Source organism: Babylonia areolata, chromosome 4, assembly GCF_041734735.1.
Source record: "Babylonia areolata isolate BAREFJ2019XMU chromosome 4, ASM4173473v1, whole genome shotgun sequence".
Taxonomy (NCBI): Eukaryota; Metazoa; Mollusca; class Gastropoda; order Neogastropoda; family Buccinidae; genus Babylonia; species Babylonia areolata.
The window spans coordinates 48,235,867-48,252,470 of record NC_134879.1 but is presented as its reverse complement, the minus strand read 5'-3'; the positions used below and the strand labels follow the sequence as shown (position 1 = coordinate 48,252,470).

The following is a 16,604-nucleotide window of genomic DNA, read 5'->3' as shown; positions in this document are numbered from 1 at the left end:
AACAAAGATCAGCAGAGCAAGGATACCGCTAACAGCTGATGAGACAGTGAGCAGTGCAGTATCAGTATCAGTAGCTCAAGGAGGCGTCACTGCGTTCGGACAAATCCATATACGCTACACCACATCTGCCAAGCAGATGCCTGACCAGCAGCGTAACCCAACGCACTTAGTCAGGCCTTGAAAAAAAAAATATATATATATAAGCGTACATACATAAATAAATAAATAATAATTATGATGAAAAAAAAGGTAGTAGTAATGAAAATAATGATAAAATAATAATAATAATAAATAATTAATTAAATAAATAAGACAACAATGATGATAAATAAGCAAATAAATATAAAACATGAAGACACACATTCACACATACACCCACACATGCATAACAGATATGCCCCCAAAACGCAGTTTCATAGATATGAAAGCACAGTCAAATACATATAAACGTACATGAGCTCCAACACACACACACACACACACACACACACACACACCACAAATTTCCCTGCACCTCCTCTACCCCCTCCTCCACACACTCGGAGTTTCTAGTCTATGTATCGCAGCTTCCACGGCACACACACACACACACACACGCACACACACACACAGATGAACACTACTTGTACAAGCACACACACACACGCCCATATCTCCCACCCCCAACCCCACACACATAAATACAAAGATATATATATAATATATATACGTTCCAATATCCTGATGCTCCCACAGTGTAGGCATGCATACACTCACATACTCATCCTCTATCTCACCTCCTCACTGCACCCTCACACACACACACACACACACACACACACACAACACACACACACACACATGCACAGAACTCTCCTGACACTTGTGTACACTTACACTCTCACGCATGCACAAACGCACTCAAAAACACAGACCCACACATACACACAAACACACACATACACACACGCACAGAGGCTGCCACTGATTGGCCGCAAGAGGGATGGGAAAAGATCTCTGATGCCAAGAATGTGGCGTCTAGTGTGTTGCTCAGTCTACTGTATTTGGAAAAGCCCACAGAGACTCTGTTCCGTTTTGAAGAAATTATTTGCGCAATGTTGGTTTGGAAATGATGCCGATATTTGTTTGATTTGCAAAGCATCGTGCTCTACCTTTCATGTTAGACTTACGGCCGCTCCCGCTCTCTGCTTTTATTTCTTTGAGGCGATCGATGGTGTGATGGCCTTGTACCTGTTCTTTTTGATATTCTTTGACTTTTCTGAGGATTTCCGATTTTCCTAGATGTAGGCCGCTCGTTGGTGTTGCGTTACCAGCAAGTCTATCAGCTCGCTCATTTCCCTTAACTCCTGCATGTCCCGGGCAGTATGACCATGTGAGTTTTTTTATCTGAAAGTTGCGCTGCCTTATGCCACTCTGGGCTTCCCATTCCGTTTTCAATTTTCTGTATGAGGTTCATTGAGTCTGTTAGAATCATGGCATGTTGGTTTCCGGGCGTATGGATGGACGATAGCCACTGGAGGGCATGTGTCACAGCTTCAACTTCCATCGTTAGGCTGGAGGTTGTGACTTTGTAGGCAGCATTCTCTTCCCTAACTGTTTTTCCATTTTGTTTCGCAGTGAATCCCCAACCGGATTGGTCTTTGGTGACTGAGCCATCTGTGTATATGATGATGTCCTCTTCTTTACTGTTTTCTTCTATGAGTAGCTTCACTTCCGCATCAGTTTTGCCCTCTGGCCATTCCCGACAATGTCTTCCTAGAGTGGGTGAAATGGCTGTGTTGAATAGATGGTTGAGGTTTTCGGGGTTTTTCTCTCATTATTTTGTTTCTTTCAGGTCTTGTAGTCGGCATACTAGCTGGATTGTGTCTTCTGCTTGCCCCATCCATGATCTTCCTCGCCCTAGACGGCTGCCTTTTGGTTCTTTGACTGTGTCATGCAGTGGGTTTTGAGGGTTTTCTAATGCTTTGAAGTAGGTCTTGACCTGTTCTAACTTGTTTCTGGCCTGCACTGAAGGAAGGTCAAGCAGGTATCGCATGGTTTCTGTGGGCGTGTCTTTTGTTGTTCCAAGGATCAGCCTCATAGCTTCATTTTGTACTCTTTCTAATTTTAGGAGGTTGCTTTGAGACGGTGTTGTTAGCCCAAGTCCGTAGTCGATCACACTGAGGACGAGTGATTGGTATAGCAGGAAGAGGTGGCGTTGTTCAATACCTTTGGTTGCCATTGCCTTTAAGACTGAAAGGCCTTTTTTGCATTTGAGAACAGTATTTTCCGTATGTTTTCTGAAGGTCAGCATCCTGTCGAAGTGTATTCCTAGGTAGCGTAGGCATTCAGTTTTCTCGATCTGAATCCCATCGAATGACACAGAAGGTGGTGCTTTGCTCGCGGTTCTGTTGTTCAGGGTGCACAGCAACGTTTGGGCTTTCGCTGGATTGATGGAAGATCCTGTGTCTTTGCACCATTGAGCAATATTGTTTAGTTGTTTCTGGACGGCTTTGGTTCTTTCCTGAGCAACTTTCGAAGTTTTGAAGACCAGGCCATCATCCGCAAGAGTAAGCACCCGAGCTATTCCATTGTTGTTTAAGTCTGCAAGGCCCTTCGTGTAGACATTGTAGAGGACAGGAGAGAGCGGAGATCCTTGTGGCAGTCCCATGGTTAGTTTAGAAGGTGCAGACATCCAATCTCCGAGGCGTAGGACGACGGTTCTTTCCTGAAGCGCTGCTGTTATCCATCTTGTCAGTGTCAAACTTACTCCATACCTTAGTAGCAGCTCCATGAGGTGTGCAAACTGGACTTTATTGTAGGCATCTTCAAGGTCGATTGCTACTGCTAGTGTTTCTTCTTTCCTTTGAAATCCTTCATACACCTCATATGCAAAAGCAGCTGCATTTTCCCATGTGGACTTGCCTGTTCTGTAACCACTATCATGCGTTCCATGAGATTTCCAGCGATGTTTTGCATGGTTAGGATCCGGTAGCCGCTTACCTGATGATGGTCCTTTCCTGGTTTTGGTATGGGTTTTAAGAAGCTGTGTGTCCAGTCCTCCGGCACATGTCCATTGTGAAAACTGTTTTGATATAGATTGAAAAGTTTGCTTCTGTCTTCTTCCGATAGTTCCTTGATGTCCGAGTAGCGAACTTTGTCTGGGCCAGGGGCAGATTCTTTCTTGCATTTGGCTATTGCTTCATTTAGATCATCTATTGTCAAGTCATCATCAGGTCCAGTCTGCATAAGGGTTTGGTTTAACTCCTCAACATATTTCTTTTTCTCATCTAAGTTTCTTTGATCGCTCTGTTGTATGAAACGTTTGAGCAGGGCGGATACTTTTTCTTCGTTTGTCTTAAGCTTGGTTCCGTCAGTGTCTACCATGTCTGGGGTTGTTGTTGTGCACGTTTTCCCTTCCATGCGACGATAAAATTGCCAGAACTCTGTCAATGTTGAGTCATAACTGAGTGCCTCGCAAAACTGTTTCCACTTGTCATTTTTGGCCTCTTGAGCAATGGTTTCAAACTGTTTAGTTTTTTCTTTCATTTTTGTTTCAATATCTTTGTCTGGAGATGATTTTGTTCTTTCTTTTTGTCAAAGTTTGACAGCCGCATGTTTTTTCTATCCAGGCTCTCTCTGTGTCGGTATTCCACCATGGGGGCTGAATAGTTTGCATCCTGTTCAGTGCCGTTCTTTTGTTTCTTCTGCGTCTTAATTTTTCGATATCGGTTGTCTCTTTGGTTTCATACTGAAATGGATCACGCGGTTTCATGCAGCGTTTGTCTGACTGTTTCTGTAGACTGAAAACTACCGGGAGGTGGTCACTGCCTTGGTGTGGTAGCGTCTCTGCATTCATTTCTGCTCTGAATTTTGGAGACGTTAGAGCGATGTCGATCACACTGTCACTGTCCCCTTGTCTTGTTCCAAGGCGAGTTGGGGATGTGGTTGTTAATGGGCTAAGAAGAATTTCCCCTATCATTCTTTCAAGTGCGAGTCCTTGTGGGTTGGTGTTCCGCTGGTCCCATACCTTGGATCTTGCATTGAGGTCCCCACAGATAATGACTGAGTCTCCAAGTTCGTTCTCTATTTCCTCTAAAAAGGCCCAATCCTCTTTTGTTGTGCAGGTTCCTGGGTGAACACAGGCATTGATGAGCACGATGCTTTTGTGAGTTCCGTCAGGTTTTTCGAGACGTACCCCCACTAGTTCACATGAGTTGCTACACCATTTCTCTAGATTTATGGTGGAAACTTTGTTTTTTAGGTTTTTGTTCAGTATGATTGCTACTCCTCTTCCTTCATTCCTTTGAAAGACTGTGAAATTCTCAAAATGTATTGGTCTGTCTGCACTTGTCCTGGTCTCTTGGAGACATAAAATGTCAAAATCATATGCCAATTTCTCAATTGTTGAGATTCTCATTCTCGCGCTGGAACAATTCCAACTGCCGATTCTAAAGAATTTCTTTGACAGCCGCTCTGCTTTTGTCATTCTCCTACCTAAGCACAATCTTTTCCCACCTCTTTTGCCACGCCTGTTTTGGGGTTTTGGGGATCTGAATTTATGTCTCGTGCTATGCAGCTGATCCCCGAGGTGCACGCGAGACAAGATTTTGTAAGTATCCATCGAAGGGTGTTCTATGTGGTGCAATGTGTACCTAATCACCGCTTCACGGCAGTGCCAAAAGCCGACAGACACTCACCCCGCTCTCCATCCCCCTGCTGCTTGCACTCACCATGCTACAGTGTGTTCATTTAAACACTTGTTGTGCTGCCAAGAAAAATCGCACACCTCAAAAGGTAAGCTGATCTGCATGCAGGCATGCTAAATGTTATGTGTGTATTTACGATGTTATTGTGATAAGCGCCTGTTTTCTTAGAGAGGGATTTAAACTTACCGATTTTTGCGATCATGTTTCTGCTTATCCTTCTCTTCTCTTTCTTCATGTATGTTTCAGCCGTTGCTGCAACAACCGCTATGTAAGAAAACATATTGTGTTTGGAGTCAATGGAAAGCTTATTTTGTGTTCTTTTTAGAAAACCACTTCTTTAGTCGTTATTTCCGATCCATCCGAGGAGATGATGCGCGAAAGAAACAAAGCAGATTTACTGCTGAACAAGCGTACAGCGAGTGCCGCTGGCACGGCCTGTTTGTCAGCCGCGTTTATTTATATCCATGCCCTACTTCCTGGGTTCACGAACTTTCGCTGGGCCAACTAAAGTGCCAGCACTGAACACCCGTGATATATATATATATATATATATATATATATATATATATATATATATATATATACACAGAGACATACTGACATTCGAAATAGAGTTAAAGGAGTTAATGAACAGACTCGCGTGGCAGTGAAAATACACACGTGAGCCGAAAATGTGGTTACTTCTTTAATTAAGATCTTTGCCATATAGTCAGCCATTTGGGACAACAGGCAAAATCAAGAGGAAATGGACCTATTTTTATTTTGCCAGCTGATGAGAACACAAGCGAAAGCAGGAAATAACGCCATTTAATTTGGTTCACACTGTTCCCTGGGCATATTTCTCAAGCTGACTGATTTTTGGAAAGAAGCACAATAGCATTAAAAGTTATTTGAAAGAAAAAAATCTGGAAAAAAATGTGAACTACAAATTTGTTATAAAAACACGAACTGAAATAAACTAAAACATAGCTGAGCGAAACGTTAGACACTAACAACAACAAAAACAATAGTGATGATGATGATGATGTAACTGATAATAATGATAGTAATAACAATAATAGGTTCGTCGTTGTTATTATAATGATAATTATGTGGTGATGGTGATCATCACCATCACCATCATTATTCGTATTATTATCTTCTTTTTTATTCATGGTGGTGGTGGTTGTAAAGCAATGCTCGATCACGTCCGGAAAGTTACAGGAAATAAAATTTCTTGAAGACGAAACCCCAGACGAAATCCAACACGTTTATGTAATATAACACATAACACGCCCCGTCAACTGTTACAAAAAGCTCACTGTTTTACTAGCACTAGGCGTCACATGCCCAGGGCACAGGCCTTCCAACAGGCCAAAAAAATCAGGGACTCGGACCCCTACAAGAAGCCGACGGAGCCCCAACAACACCAACACCAAAACACCAGGGATTCGAACCCCCAAGTGTCCCCCATGCATAACGCATGGAGACACGACACTCCCCACACCAACACATATGCCGGCGCGGTGCGAAAAAATAGCCAGGCACCTGCTGCCCCTCCCCAACTGCATCATGCCCCATCCCAGCCCCAAGAAGTCCCCTACAGGCCTCGCCCAGCCCCCCGCAGACACCGCTCCGCCCCATCCCCGCAGCCTCCCAAACCCTCCCAGACACCCCCCCCCCCCCCCCCTGTGCACACCCCTCCCCCCACACAACCCACCCCCACTAACTCCGACCTCATGTCTGAAATGTTGCAGACATTAAAATCAATGCAAAAAACCATAGAGGAGCTAAACCAACAGCTCCAACAAGAGAAGAAGGAAAGGAAAGAGGAGAGGGAACAACTACTAGCCGAGCTGCACGCACTGCGCTCAGCCAAGTCACAACCCCAACCCATTCCTCCGTCCCCACAACGGAACGCAAACAGCCCCCGCCCCACTACAGCCCCTGGCCAACGGACTACCAGCAGGCCCAGTAATCTACCCACCCGTGCCCAAAATGTCAGCGAAAGTGACCGGATGCATCCCTTCGTCGCCTCGGCTGCCATTACCCTAACAAATTCCACATCCAACCGATAATGACAGACACCCCTAACCCCCAGCAGCAGACCAAACACAGGATATCGATACTTCAGTGGAACTGCAGGTCGATCAGGGGAAAGACCCCCTTCCTCAACGACTACCTGCAGTCCCACACCGGGATAGATGTCCTGCTCCTACAATCCCTCAACACCCCCCCTAAAACCCTCCCTGTCATCGATGGGTACTACTACCCACCCGTCATGGGCTTAGAGGGAGACAGAGTGATGGTGGCCACCTACATCAGTACCAGACTCCCATACAACAACTTTGACATCCCTGACTTACCAACAAACTGTAGGCTGACTCTCTGCACAGTGACTATCCACACAAATAAACAAAAACCAATCAAAATAGCGAACGTCTACTACCCAGCAGGAATCAAGCAAGATGAGGAAGTAGCCTGGTTACAAAACCTCAACAGCAAGGACTGCAGCTGGGTGGTAGCCGGCGACTTTAACACCAGCCATAGACTTTGGGACAATGGACAGGACAAAGTAGACCATAATAAACTAGCCTTGTCCATCACAGAATCAGACCTCACCACACTAAACGATGGTTCCTTCACTAGAATAGGGACAACAAATCAGCGAAACACTGCAATAGACCTCGCCCTAGTAACCAACGACATAGCTCCAAACGCAGACTGGCACACAGCAGACGACCACCTTCAATCAGACCACCTCCCCATACATATCACAATAGGTCAAATACACCCAAACACAACCGACACTGACAATACCCCAAAATATATGTACCATAGAGCAGACTGGGAGGCTTTCGCCACCAACCTAGAAACGAAATGCACCACGACCGACCTTGAGGACCCCGACATAGACAAATACTACCACAACCTATGCCACATGATCCTCCAGACGGCTGACATAACCATCCCCAAAAACGTCCCAGGACATAGAGGTAAACACTACCAAACGGCGGAATGGTGGAGCGAAGACTGCCACAAAGCCACTGCCACCAAACGTCGAGCAATGCGCACATATAAAAAAAAACACGTCAGAAACAAACAAGGCGGCCCTGGAAGAAGCCACACACCAATGCACCGTCATCACCACCAGAGCCTACCAAGACCACTGGGAACGCTTTTGTCAGCAGGAGGTCCGGTCCCCACAAGATAGCACCAAACTGTGGAGGAAAATTCAAATCGCCCGCCAACGGGCACGCCGACCACAACGACCGCTCCTGGTGGATGGGAAGCCTAATCAAAAACAACGCAGAAAAAGCGGACGCATTAGCAGACGCCTTTGCGAAAGCCAGCCAAACTGCCCACCTCCCGGAAAATGCCAAAAGATTTCGACGCGAAACAGAACAAACCTTCCCCCAGCCCATCCATGATGACACAACTCCCTTCAACACCGACCTCACAATTGGGGAACTCCGCAGCGCCATCAACGCCATGGGAGCAGACAGCAAAACTGCTGGAGAGGATGCTGTCTCATACGCTATGGTGCGCCGATTCCCAGACACGATGGTCCGGGTCCTCCACAAATTCTTCCACAAGTGCTGGAAATCTGGGAAAATCCCGACAGCATGGAAGAGAGCCACAGTGATAGGGATCCACAAGGAGGGAAAACCAGCACACCTCCCCACCAACTATAGGCCCATAGCTATAACTTCTCACCTGGGGAAAATCTATGAACGACTTGTCAAAACGAGATTAGAACACTACCTGGACCAAAAAAAACATACTCCCTCAGTGCCAAGCAGGTTTCCGACGAGGCAGAAACTGCATGGAGCACGTAGTCCATTTAGTAGAATCAAAAGAAGCTTCATTCTAGGCAAGGGGCAAAATAAGACCACCTTAGCCACGTTCTTTGACATCAAGAAAGCATTCGACACAGTCTGGCATGCCAAACTACTCGACAAGCTGCGACAAATAGGTATAACAGGAAGGCTCTATCACTTCATCCAAGATTTCCTAGACTCCAGGCAAATGACTGTGAAAGTAGGCTCGGCCATATCCGACACACACACACTAGACATGGGAGTCCCACAGGGTAGTGTTATAGCCCCTACACTTTTCAGCATCATGCTACATGACATCTCATCCGAATTTGGGAAAGAGGACCAAAAACTAAGACACTATGCAACTATCTCACTGTTCGCAGATGACCTTGCCATCTGGCATACACAGCCAACCCACAACTTCCTTATGCATGAACTCCTATATCAAAGAGGCATCAACGAAATCCAAGAATATCTAAAAAGAAATGGCTTCCAGCTGTCGGCAGAGAAGACGACCTTTATGGTCTTCACTCGCCACCCAGCCGATAGAGACAAATATCGTATCAGACTAGACAACACAATCATACAACCCAGCAAAGAAACCAAGTTCCTAGGAGTGACCATAGACCAAAACCTAACATGGCATACGCACATTACAAAAACCATAAACAAAACCATGCACTCCATCAATCTAATCAAACAGCTGTCCAAGGAAACATGGGCCACACCAGAGATATTGGTCTACCTCACTGGATCCCTGATCCGCTCCAAGCTCCTATACGGCCACGAAGCCTTCTTCACAGCCTCAGATACCCAATGGGAAAAACTGGAACGGGTAGAAAGATCAGCAATCAGACACGCACTAGGGCTTCCAAAATGGACCGCCAAAGACCTGGTCTACCAGGAGGCAGGCTGGCTCCCCCTTAGAGAGGAAAGTAGGCGACGCTGTGCTAACTTCGAAGTCCGCTGTACATCAGTACCTACCACCGTCAGAGACACTCTACGAACGGACATCTCAAGCGGCCAAAAAGCATATAGAAAAAACAACTGCATCAAGAAACCAAAAAGGCACAGGCAAACCACACTACTACAACACTACACCCGACAGATATGGGAGGTCAGGAATCAAAACAAACTCGACCCAGTCGTTCCAAGCCAGGTATCCCCACCCCCACCTGCCGGCCCTATACCATGGATATGGGAAAAGCCAACCATCATCCACACCTACGGACATGAACCAAAAAAAAAGAAACCCACTTGCCATAGCTACATTAGCCAAAACAAAAATACATGAACAATTCCCGCTACACCTAAAGGTGTACACTGACGGCTCTATATGCAACAATGGAGACGCAGGGTGCGCACTTGTCATTCCAGACTTAAAAATCACCAAAAGATATAAACTCAACACCGGAATTAGCATATTTACGGCGGAACTATATGCCATCTATATGGCATGCTCCGCCGTAAATGACATGCCCCCAGTCCCAGCAGGAGTGGTACTGCTGACAGACTCCAAGTCGTCACTACAGGCCTTGACCCGCGGGGGGACAGATAATAGAAGAGGCCTACAACAGGAGATCCTCTTCCTAGCACATCAAATTATCAAAAAGGGCACCGACCTCACACTCATGTGGCTACCTTCACACACAGGGATATTAGGAAATGACATGGCTGACAAAGCAGCCAAAGAAGCCATAGAATACGGCTCCCCTACACAAGTAGGGTACCCTATAACAGAAATCACAAAGACGGTACGACAAACAATGCATGACCTACGCAATAAATACATGGAACACAAATGCGCAGAGAATGGCTGGATTCACATTCCCATCCAAAAGGTAAAACATCGCCTCCTACTCCCTAGAAACAATTCCAAACTCCTCAGAAGAATCAGGACCCACCCCCACGCATGCAAGGTCAAGAAACTCAAGTGCAAGTGCGGTGCAGACGCTTCCTACGAGCACGCAATGCAATCATGCACAGTAACAACAGCCAATATGACCCCACTCCTGCACTACAAGCAAAACCATAAACTATCAAACCAGGACTTCCTTCAACCCCACTCCACCTTAGGAAACCAACCCATGAGGATACTCACTGACTCCTTCCTATCCTCTGAGGAGATCCGCAGCTGGTTCTGAAGGCCCAACCACCACCCCTCCCCTGCCCCCTCCACACACAACACACATGTCTTCCTCCGTACCCCCCAAACCCCCAATCCCACCCAAACGCAACACTAACACACCCACTCCCCACCCCCCACCCACCCCCCAACTTGGGATATCAGGAGACCCATACAGCCAAAAGGGATTTGGATCACCCCCCGCTCACTCCGTTGTACCACTCACAGATGGTTAAACTGGCAGTGTCGGAAATCCTATAACCCCACTCCTGTCCTCTGGCTCTCGCGAGGGGATCATCCAGCAAGGGGGCCTGACCCGAACTGGACTCTGTCACAGTCTCAGCAGGGTGTGGACAACGCCCATCCATGGCTGTGCCAGGCGTGCGATGAAGAAAACAAATGTCACAACTGAGAAAGACACATGATGTACAAGTGACAAGTGACACAAGAGTCGACCACATGCCCGGCGCGTTGGGCGGCTGGTGGGGGCGCGTGGTGGCCCGGGTGCCGCCGCGGGGTTCTTTGGGGGGGGGGGCGGGGCGCTCCCCCTCTCGCCGGGCTCTCTTCCTCCTACGCCGTCGACCACACCATAAAAATTACCAACACCACCACCACAAACAGTAACAACACCACCAACACAAAAAGCACAACCCTTAGCAACAACGAAACGCAAGACCCACAAACTACACAAACAATCCTCATAAGGCAAAACTAACAAAACCTAACCCCTACACCACAGCACAACCACAGACAGCACAAGCAGTCAACATTACAAACACACAACCTCAAAATCATACCAATACTACCCCATTACAACAGCAACACACAACCCCATACACACCAACCACACTAACAACCCCCTACCACCAAACACACACAACCCCAACCACACAAACGAACAACTCCTACCACCAAACGCACACAACCCACCCGCTAAAACAAAAACAACCCCCTCACCATCAAACACATACAACCCCAGTGACACACACATACAACCCCCTCACCACCAAATACATACAACCCCAACCACACAAACAAATACCCGCATTAAAACAACTCCAACCGAACAAACTTGACCTTAAGGGTGTAGACGCCAATAGGTCGTTAAACTCCAATAGTCGTCCTCTATAGTGACCTCCACTGACCTACTTTCGTATCTCGACAGTGGTAGGGTAAGGGTACGCCATTGCGTTCGTCGCAACCACGTTCGTCGTTCTGAAACAAGGTCAGTACGCTTGATTTGATTTACCTGTTGTACAAACGATAGAATACCAATCTATGATTTCTTAGTGCGTTCTCTTCTACTCCTCCATTATCCTCTCTCTTTCTCTCTCTGTCACTCCATCTCACTCCTAAGACATAAGAGACGCATCAGTTCAGGAAAGAAAAATGTTGTAGCCTTCCCACATCCGATACAACAATCAAGACGCCATTTCACACCTTTGCTGATGCACATTGTTTCGTCTTGTCTGCATGTTTTCTTGGTTTGCGCGCAGAAGACATCTGCTTCGAAGTGCATCCCTTGTCTGATCTCCGTCTGATATATATATATATATATATATATATATATATAGAGAGAGAGAGAGAGAGAGAGAGAGAGATAGATAGATAGATAGATAGATAGATAGATATCATAGATTATTTCATTCTCACCTGCAGTGAACATGTTAGTACATTTTGTCAGACTGTTCATGCTGAATCGGACTGACAACACAGGCGCCTGACAGGTGGCAAGAAAGGTTCCCGTCCACTGACCGTTCGTGTTCTGTGAGCAAGATAACATGGAAAACACGAAGTGTCAATACATGCTAATCTGTGGTCAGCCGGCAGAACGAAAAGACAAGAGGGCATTTCTACACCCGGTCTCCAGTTTCAAGTTTTAATTATCCTTTAACTCCTCTTGGAGTATGGAGCAAATAATGTTTTCGTGACCAGAACAAACATTTCCAAAATACACTCATACATGTCTCCACTTGCATGATCGTTCAAAATGCCGTTCTGCACTGATATGTTCCAGTTTCAGTTTTAGGGAGGAGTCAAATTGTGCTGACTGATTCATTTACGCAACACCATATTTGCGTTAAAACAACAACAACAACAACGACAACAACAACAACAACGACAACAACGACAACAACAACAACAACAACGACAACAACAACAACAACAACGACAACAACAACAACGACAACAACGACAACAACAACAACAACGACAACGACAACAACAACGACAACAACGACAACAACAACAACGAACAGATGCCTGAACAACGCAAAAACCCATCGGGCTGGTCATATATATATATATATATATATATATATATGTCCTTTTTTCTTTTCATTGATTTCTTTTCTTTTTTTCTCTCACCCACGTTCGCCTCTGCCCTAGTTATTTATATCAGTTACCTGTTGAAACTGCTATGATAAATGAAGATTCATAGAGGTTAAGAGTCTAAAATCACCAGTCTGACTGAGCAAACTGTACATGAATTAACAAGTCGGATGTCAGCCACTCAGTTATGGTTTGTGATGTGAAACCCATTTAAAATGCTTGAGCTTGGGATAATTTTGAGAGTTACACACACACACACACACACACACACACACACACATCGCGCTCACTCGTGCCATTAATCTGAGAGATAATCAGCACCATTTCAATTGACGCTCAACAAACCCAGGGAGGATGCTGCGAGCTGCGTTGCCCGTGGTGACGGCCGTGGTGTCGGTGTGGCTGTATCATCATCTCTCTCAGGAACAACCCTTCATCCCGCTGACCAGCAAAGTGAACGGCTCTTATGATTACGTCATTGGTGAGTCGCTGGCAGGCAAAGGAGCAAGAAAGGAAACCATTATGTACAGAAGTTATAGCAGGGATTGGAGGATCAGGATTGGATGTAAGAGATAAATTGTGTCTGTGTGTTGGTGTGTGTAGGGTGGGGGTGGGGGGTGTTAGGGGGAGGGGGGAGGGTGCAGGGGGGGAGGGGGAGGGGTGACGGGGTGGAGTAGGTGGATGGGTGAGTGGGTACGTGCGCGTGAATGTGTGTGTGTGTGTGTTTGCAAACTGAATCAGCATGGGCTTAAGGTTTGCCAAACACTGTTAGATCACAGCGATATTTTGTTTTATTCAAAATAGCACATGGCAGCTACTGCTTAGACAACTGATCAAACACACTCACGTGACTACGTATTGTTCACTAAACGTTATTTTTCCTCGCATTCTTTCTTACTGTCATATTTCTAATGAGTGTCACCATCAAATTATGCTAATACATGAAGATGTCGAAATCTCCATATACAAGTAAAGAAATGAACAGACATACTTTGGGACAGAGATACAAGTAACTAGAATACTCGTTTTCTGTATTTGTTTTCTTTTTTATGTTCTATTTTTTGTTTCATTCTTCTTCTTTTTTTCCTTTCCTTATCTTTTATTTCATATTTCCATTCTGTTTGGTCTGTTCACAGTTGGAGCAGGATCGGCAGGATGCGTGCTGGCCAATCGTCTTTCTGAAGATAAGCACGTGACCGTTCTGCTGTTGGAGGCGGGGCCTGATGACCGGAAACACCCGAAGGCTGCCATCCCGGGACTTGCCGACCACCAGTTTCACACAGAGGTGGACTGGCGGTATTACACAGAACCCCAACAGTTCGCCTTGGAGGGCTTTAAAGAAAGGGTACAGTTTGTTACAGAGTATTTGAACAGTTGAAATATTTAGTTCTTCACTTTAAAGAAAGGGTACATGTGTAATAGAGTATTTAAACAGTTGAAATATTTAATTCTTCAAAGGGTACATTTGTAACAGAGTATTTGAACAGTTGAAATTAAAATTCAGTGCATATCTCTCTTCCTGTCCTTCCATCCCTGTCTCCATCTCCAAGTCTTTGTGTCTGTGTCTTTGTCCCCTCTGTCGTTTCATGTGTCTGTACATCTATGTGATTAATATTGCTTTGTCAGTATATATATATATATATATAGAGAGAGAGAGAGAGAGAGAGATGGGGGGTGGGGTAGGTGCGGGTGTTTCAGTAAAAGTTAGGGTATTTAAGTGAAAGCATCTGATTGTAAAGTGATATACCAAGAGACAGAGAGAGCAGCAAAGAGAGAAAGAGAGAGACAAGACAAGACAAATTCTTTATTTCGAGGATAATAGATAAGCGCTGGTGTGATTTTTTACATCCAGTCCCCGTCCTGAATAGGGTCTACACTACACAATATTTAACAAGAGAGGCAAGGCCTTCAAGACTCAATTGTGATACACTTTTTAAAAAAAAAGCCAAGCTTTTTATGTATTGAGTATAATTTCAAAATGTCATGTTTAAGATGAGAAAGATCAGTTTACAGCAAATTAAGTCCCCTAGCATTAATTACAGAGTAATTTCCCTTTTTTACTATCTGCACCAAAACGTTTGCAAAATAAATAAAACTTCCATGCTTAGCAAAAGAAGTTCCTGTTTGAACAAAAAAATGATAATAATGACTGCTCTTGTTGTTGGGTCAGAATATCAGATCAAAGTGCCCAGTTTAGAGAATACAAAAAATATAAATGTAACAGTAAATGCAGTTCGCATATAATTAGGCTTCATTTTTTTTTTTTTTTTTTTTTGTGCCCATCCCAGAGGTGCAATATTGTTTTAAACAAGATGACTGGAAAGAACTGAAATTTTCCTATTTTTATGCCTAATTTGGTGTCAACTGACAAATAATTTGCAGAGAAAATGTCAGTGTTAAAGTTTACCACGGACACACAGACACACACACACACACACACCACACACACACACACACACACACACACACAACCGAACACCGGGTTATAACATTTCAATAAAATGAAAGCATGGTATTAGTAGAGATACATAACAGAGGAAAAAATATACATAAATCAAAACAAAACAACAACCACACACACACACACACACACACACACATGGCATACAGGCACTAGCATGGTGTTAGTAAAATGCATAGGAAAAAAAATGAACAAAATGAAAGAAACAAACACACACAACACACACCGCACTACACACCAGAATGGGGGATAGAGAGGGTGAGGAAGGTTCTCAGTCAACCATACACATTTGACAACAGTATCAATAAAATGAACGATTTACATTACACATTATGGCATAAGGTGGGAAAGGCAATGTTTTTTTAAGGTGGTTGGGCAACGGTGCTGTTTAATTGTTTCTGGGAATGAGTTCCATAGGGTGGCGCCTGAGTAAACCAGACTGGATTTGAACAAGTCATTTCTTGGAATTGGGATATGGACTTTGGGGGGGGGGGGGGATTCCTTGATGAATTTACAGAAAATTGGTCTATTAATGTTGGTGGTGCATTACCTGTCATAATCTTTTGCATCATGATTCCTTTATTGTACTTTAATCTACGGATTAGTTGGAGAATATTCGCTTGTTTATAGTCTGAGTCTAAAAGGGTAGTCTTTTTAAGGAGTACCAGCTTGAGCCCCCGTTTATGAAGATTCTGTAATGGCTTCATGGTATTCGCACTTGCGGAGTCCCATAGTGTTGATGCATAATCTATCGTAGACTGGATATGCCCTTGAAAAAATAATTTCCGTGAATGAAGGTCAAGGAAATGTTTGATTTTGGATAGTTGATGGGTTTTCTGGGCTGTCTTTTTGCAAAGGAAATGTATGTGAGGATTCCAAGTGAGATCGTTATCAATTATGATCCCCAGAACTTTATGACCACTGATCTGTTCAATAGGTTCGCCTTTAATTTGGATGGAAGGAAGATTATGTATAGTGTTTTGCCTCTTTTGTCTGGTTGATACAATTTTGACATCTCTTTCTTCTGAGCTTTGGCTATCCACAAAATGTTAGCAATTTCATTCATATCAAATAGTTATTGTACTTTAAGTCATGTGTCCTCTGTGGATGTGAGAGAGAGAGAGTCTCAACATATTCATATCAACAGAGGTTAACGCATCTAGAGGTGTGGTATGATAATAACACAGCAATGGTTG

General features: G+C 44.7%; 1 protein-coding gene across 1 annotated transcript in view; it reads left to right on the top strand.

The window, feature by feature from the left end:
* LOC143281473 (uncharacterized) overlaps positions 1–16,604 on the top strand; it is a 48,481-nt gene that overhangs the window by 22,688 nt on the left and 9,189 nt on the right. Inside the window, exons 15-21 of the mRNA XM_076586684.1 lie at positions 6,022–6,193; positions 6,802–6,929; positions 7,859–8,309; positions 9,192–9,423; positions 11,791–11,838; positions 13,297–13,428; positions 14,084–14,292. Of these exons, the coding sequence (XP_076442799.1) occupies positions 6,022–6,193; positions 6,802–6,929; positions 7,859–8,309; positions 9,192–9,423; positions 11,791–11,838; positions 13,297–13,428; positions 14,084–14,292 (1,372 nt within the window). The remainder of the gene's footprint in view (positions 1–6,021; positions 6,194–6,801; positions 6,930–7,858; positions 8,310–9,191; positions 9,424–11,790; positions 11,839–13,296; positions 13,429–14,083; positions 14,293–16,604) is intronic.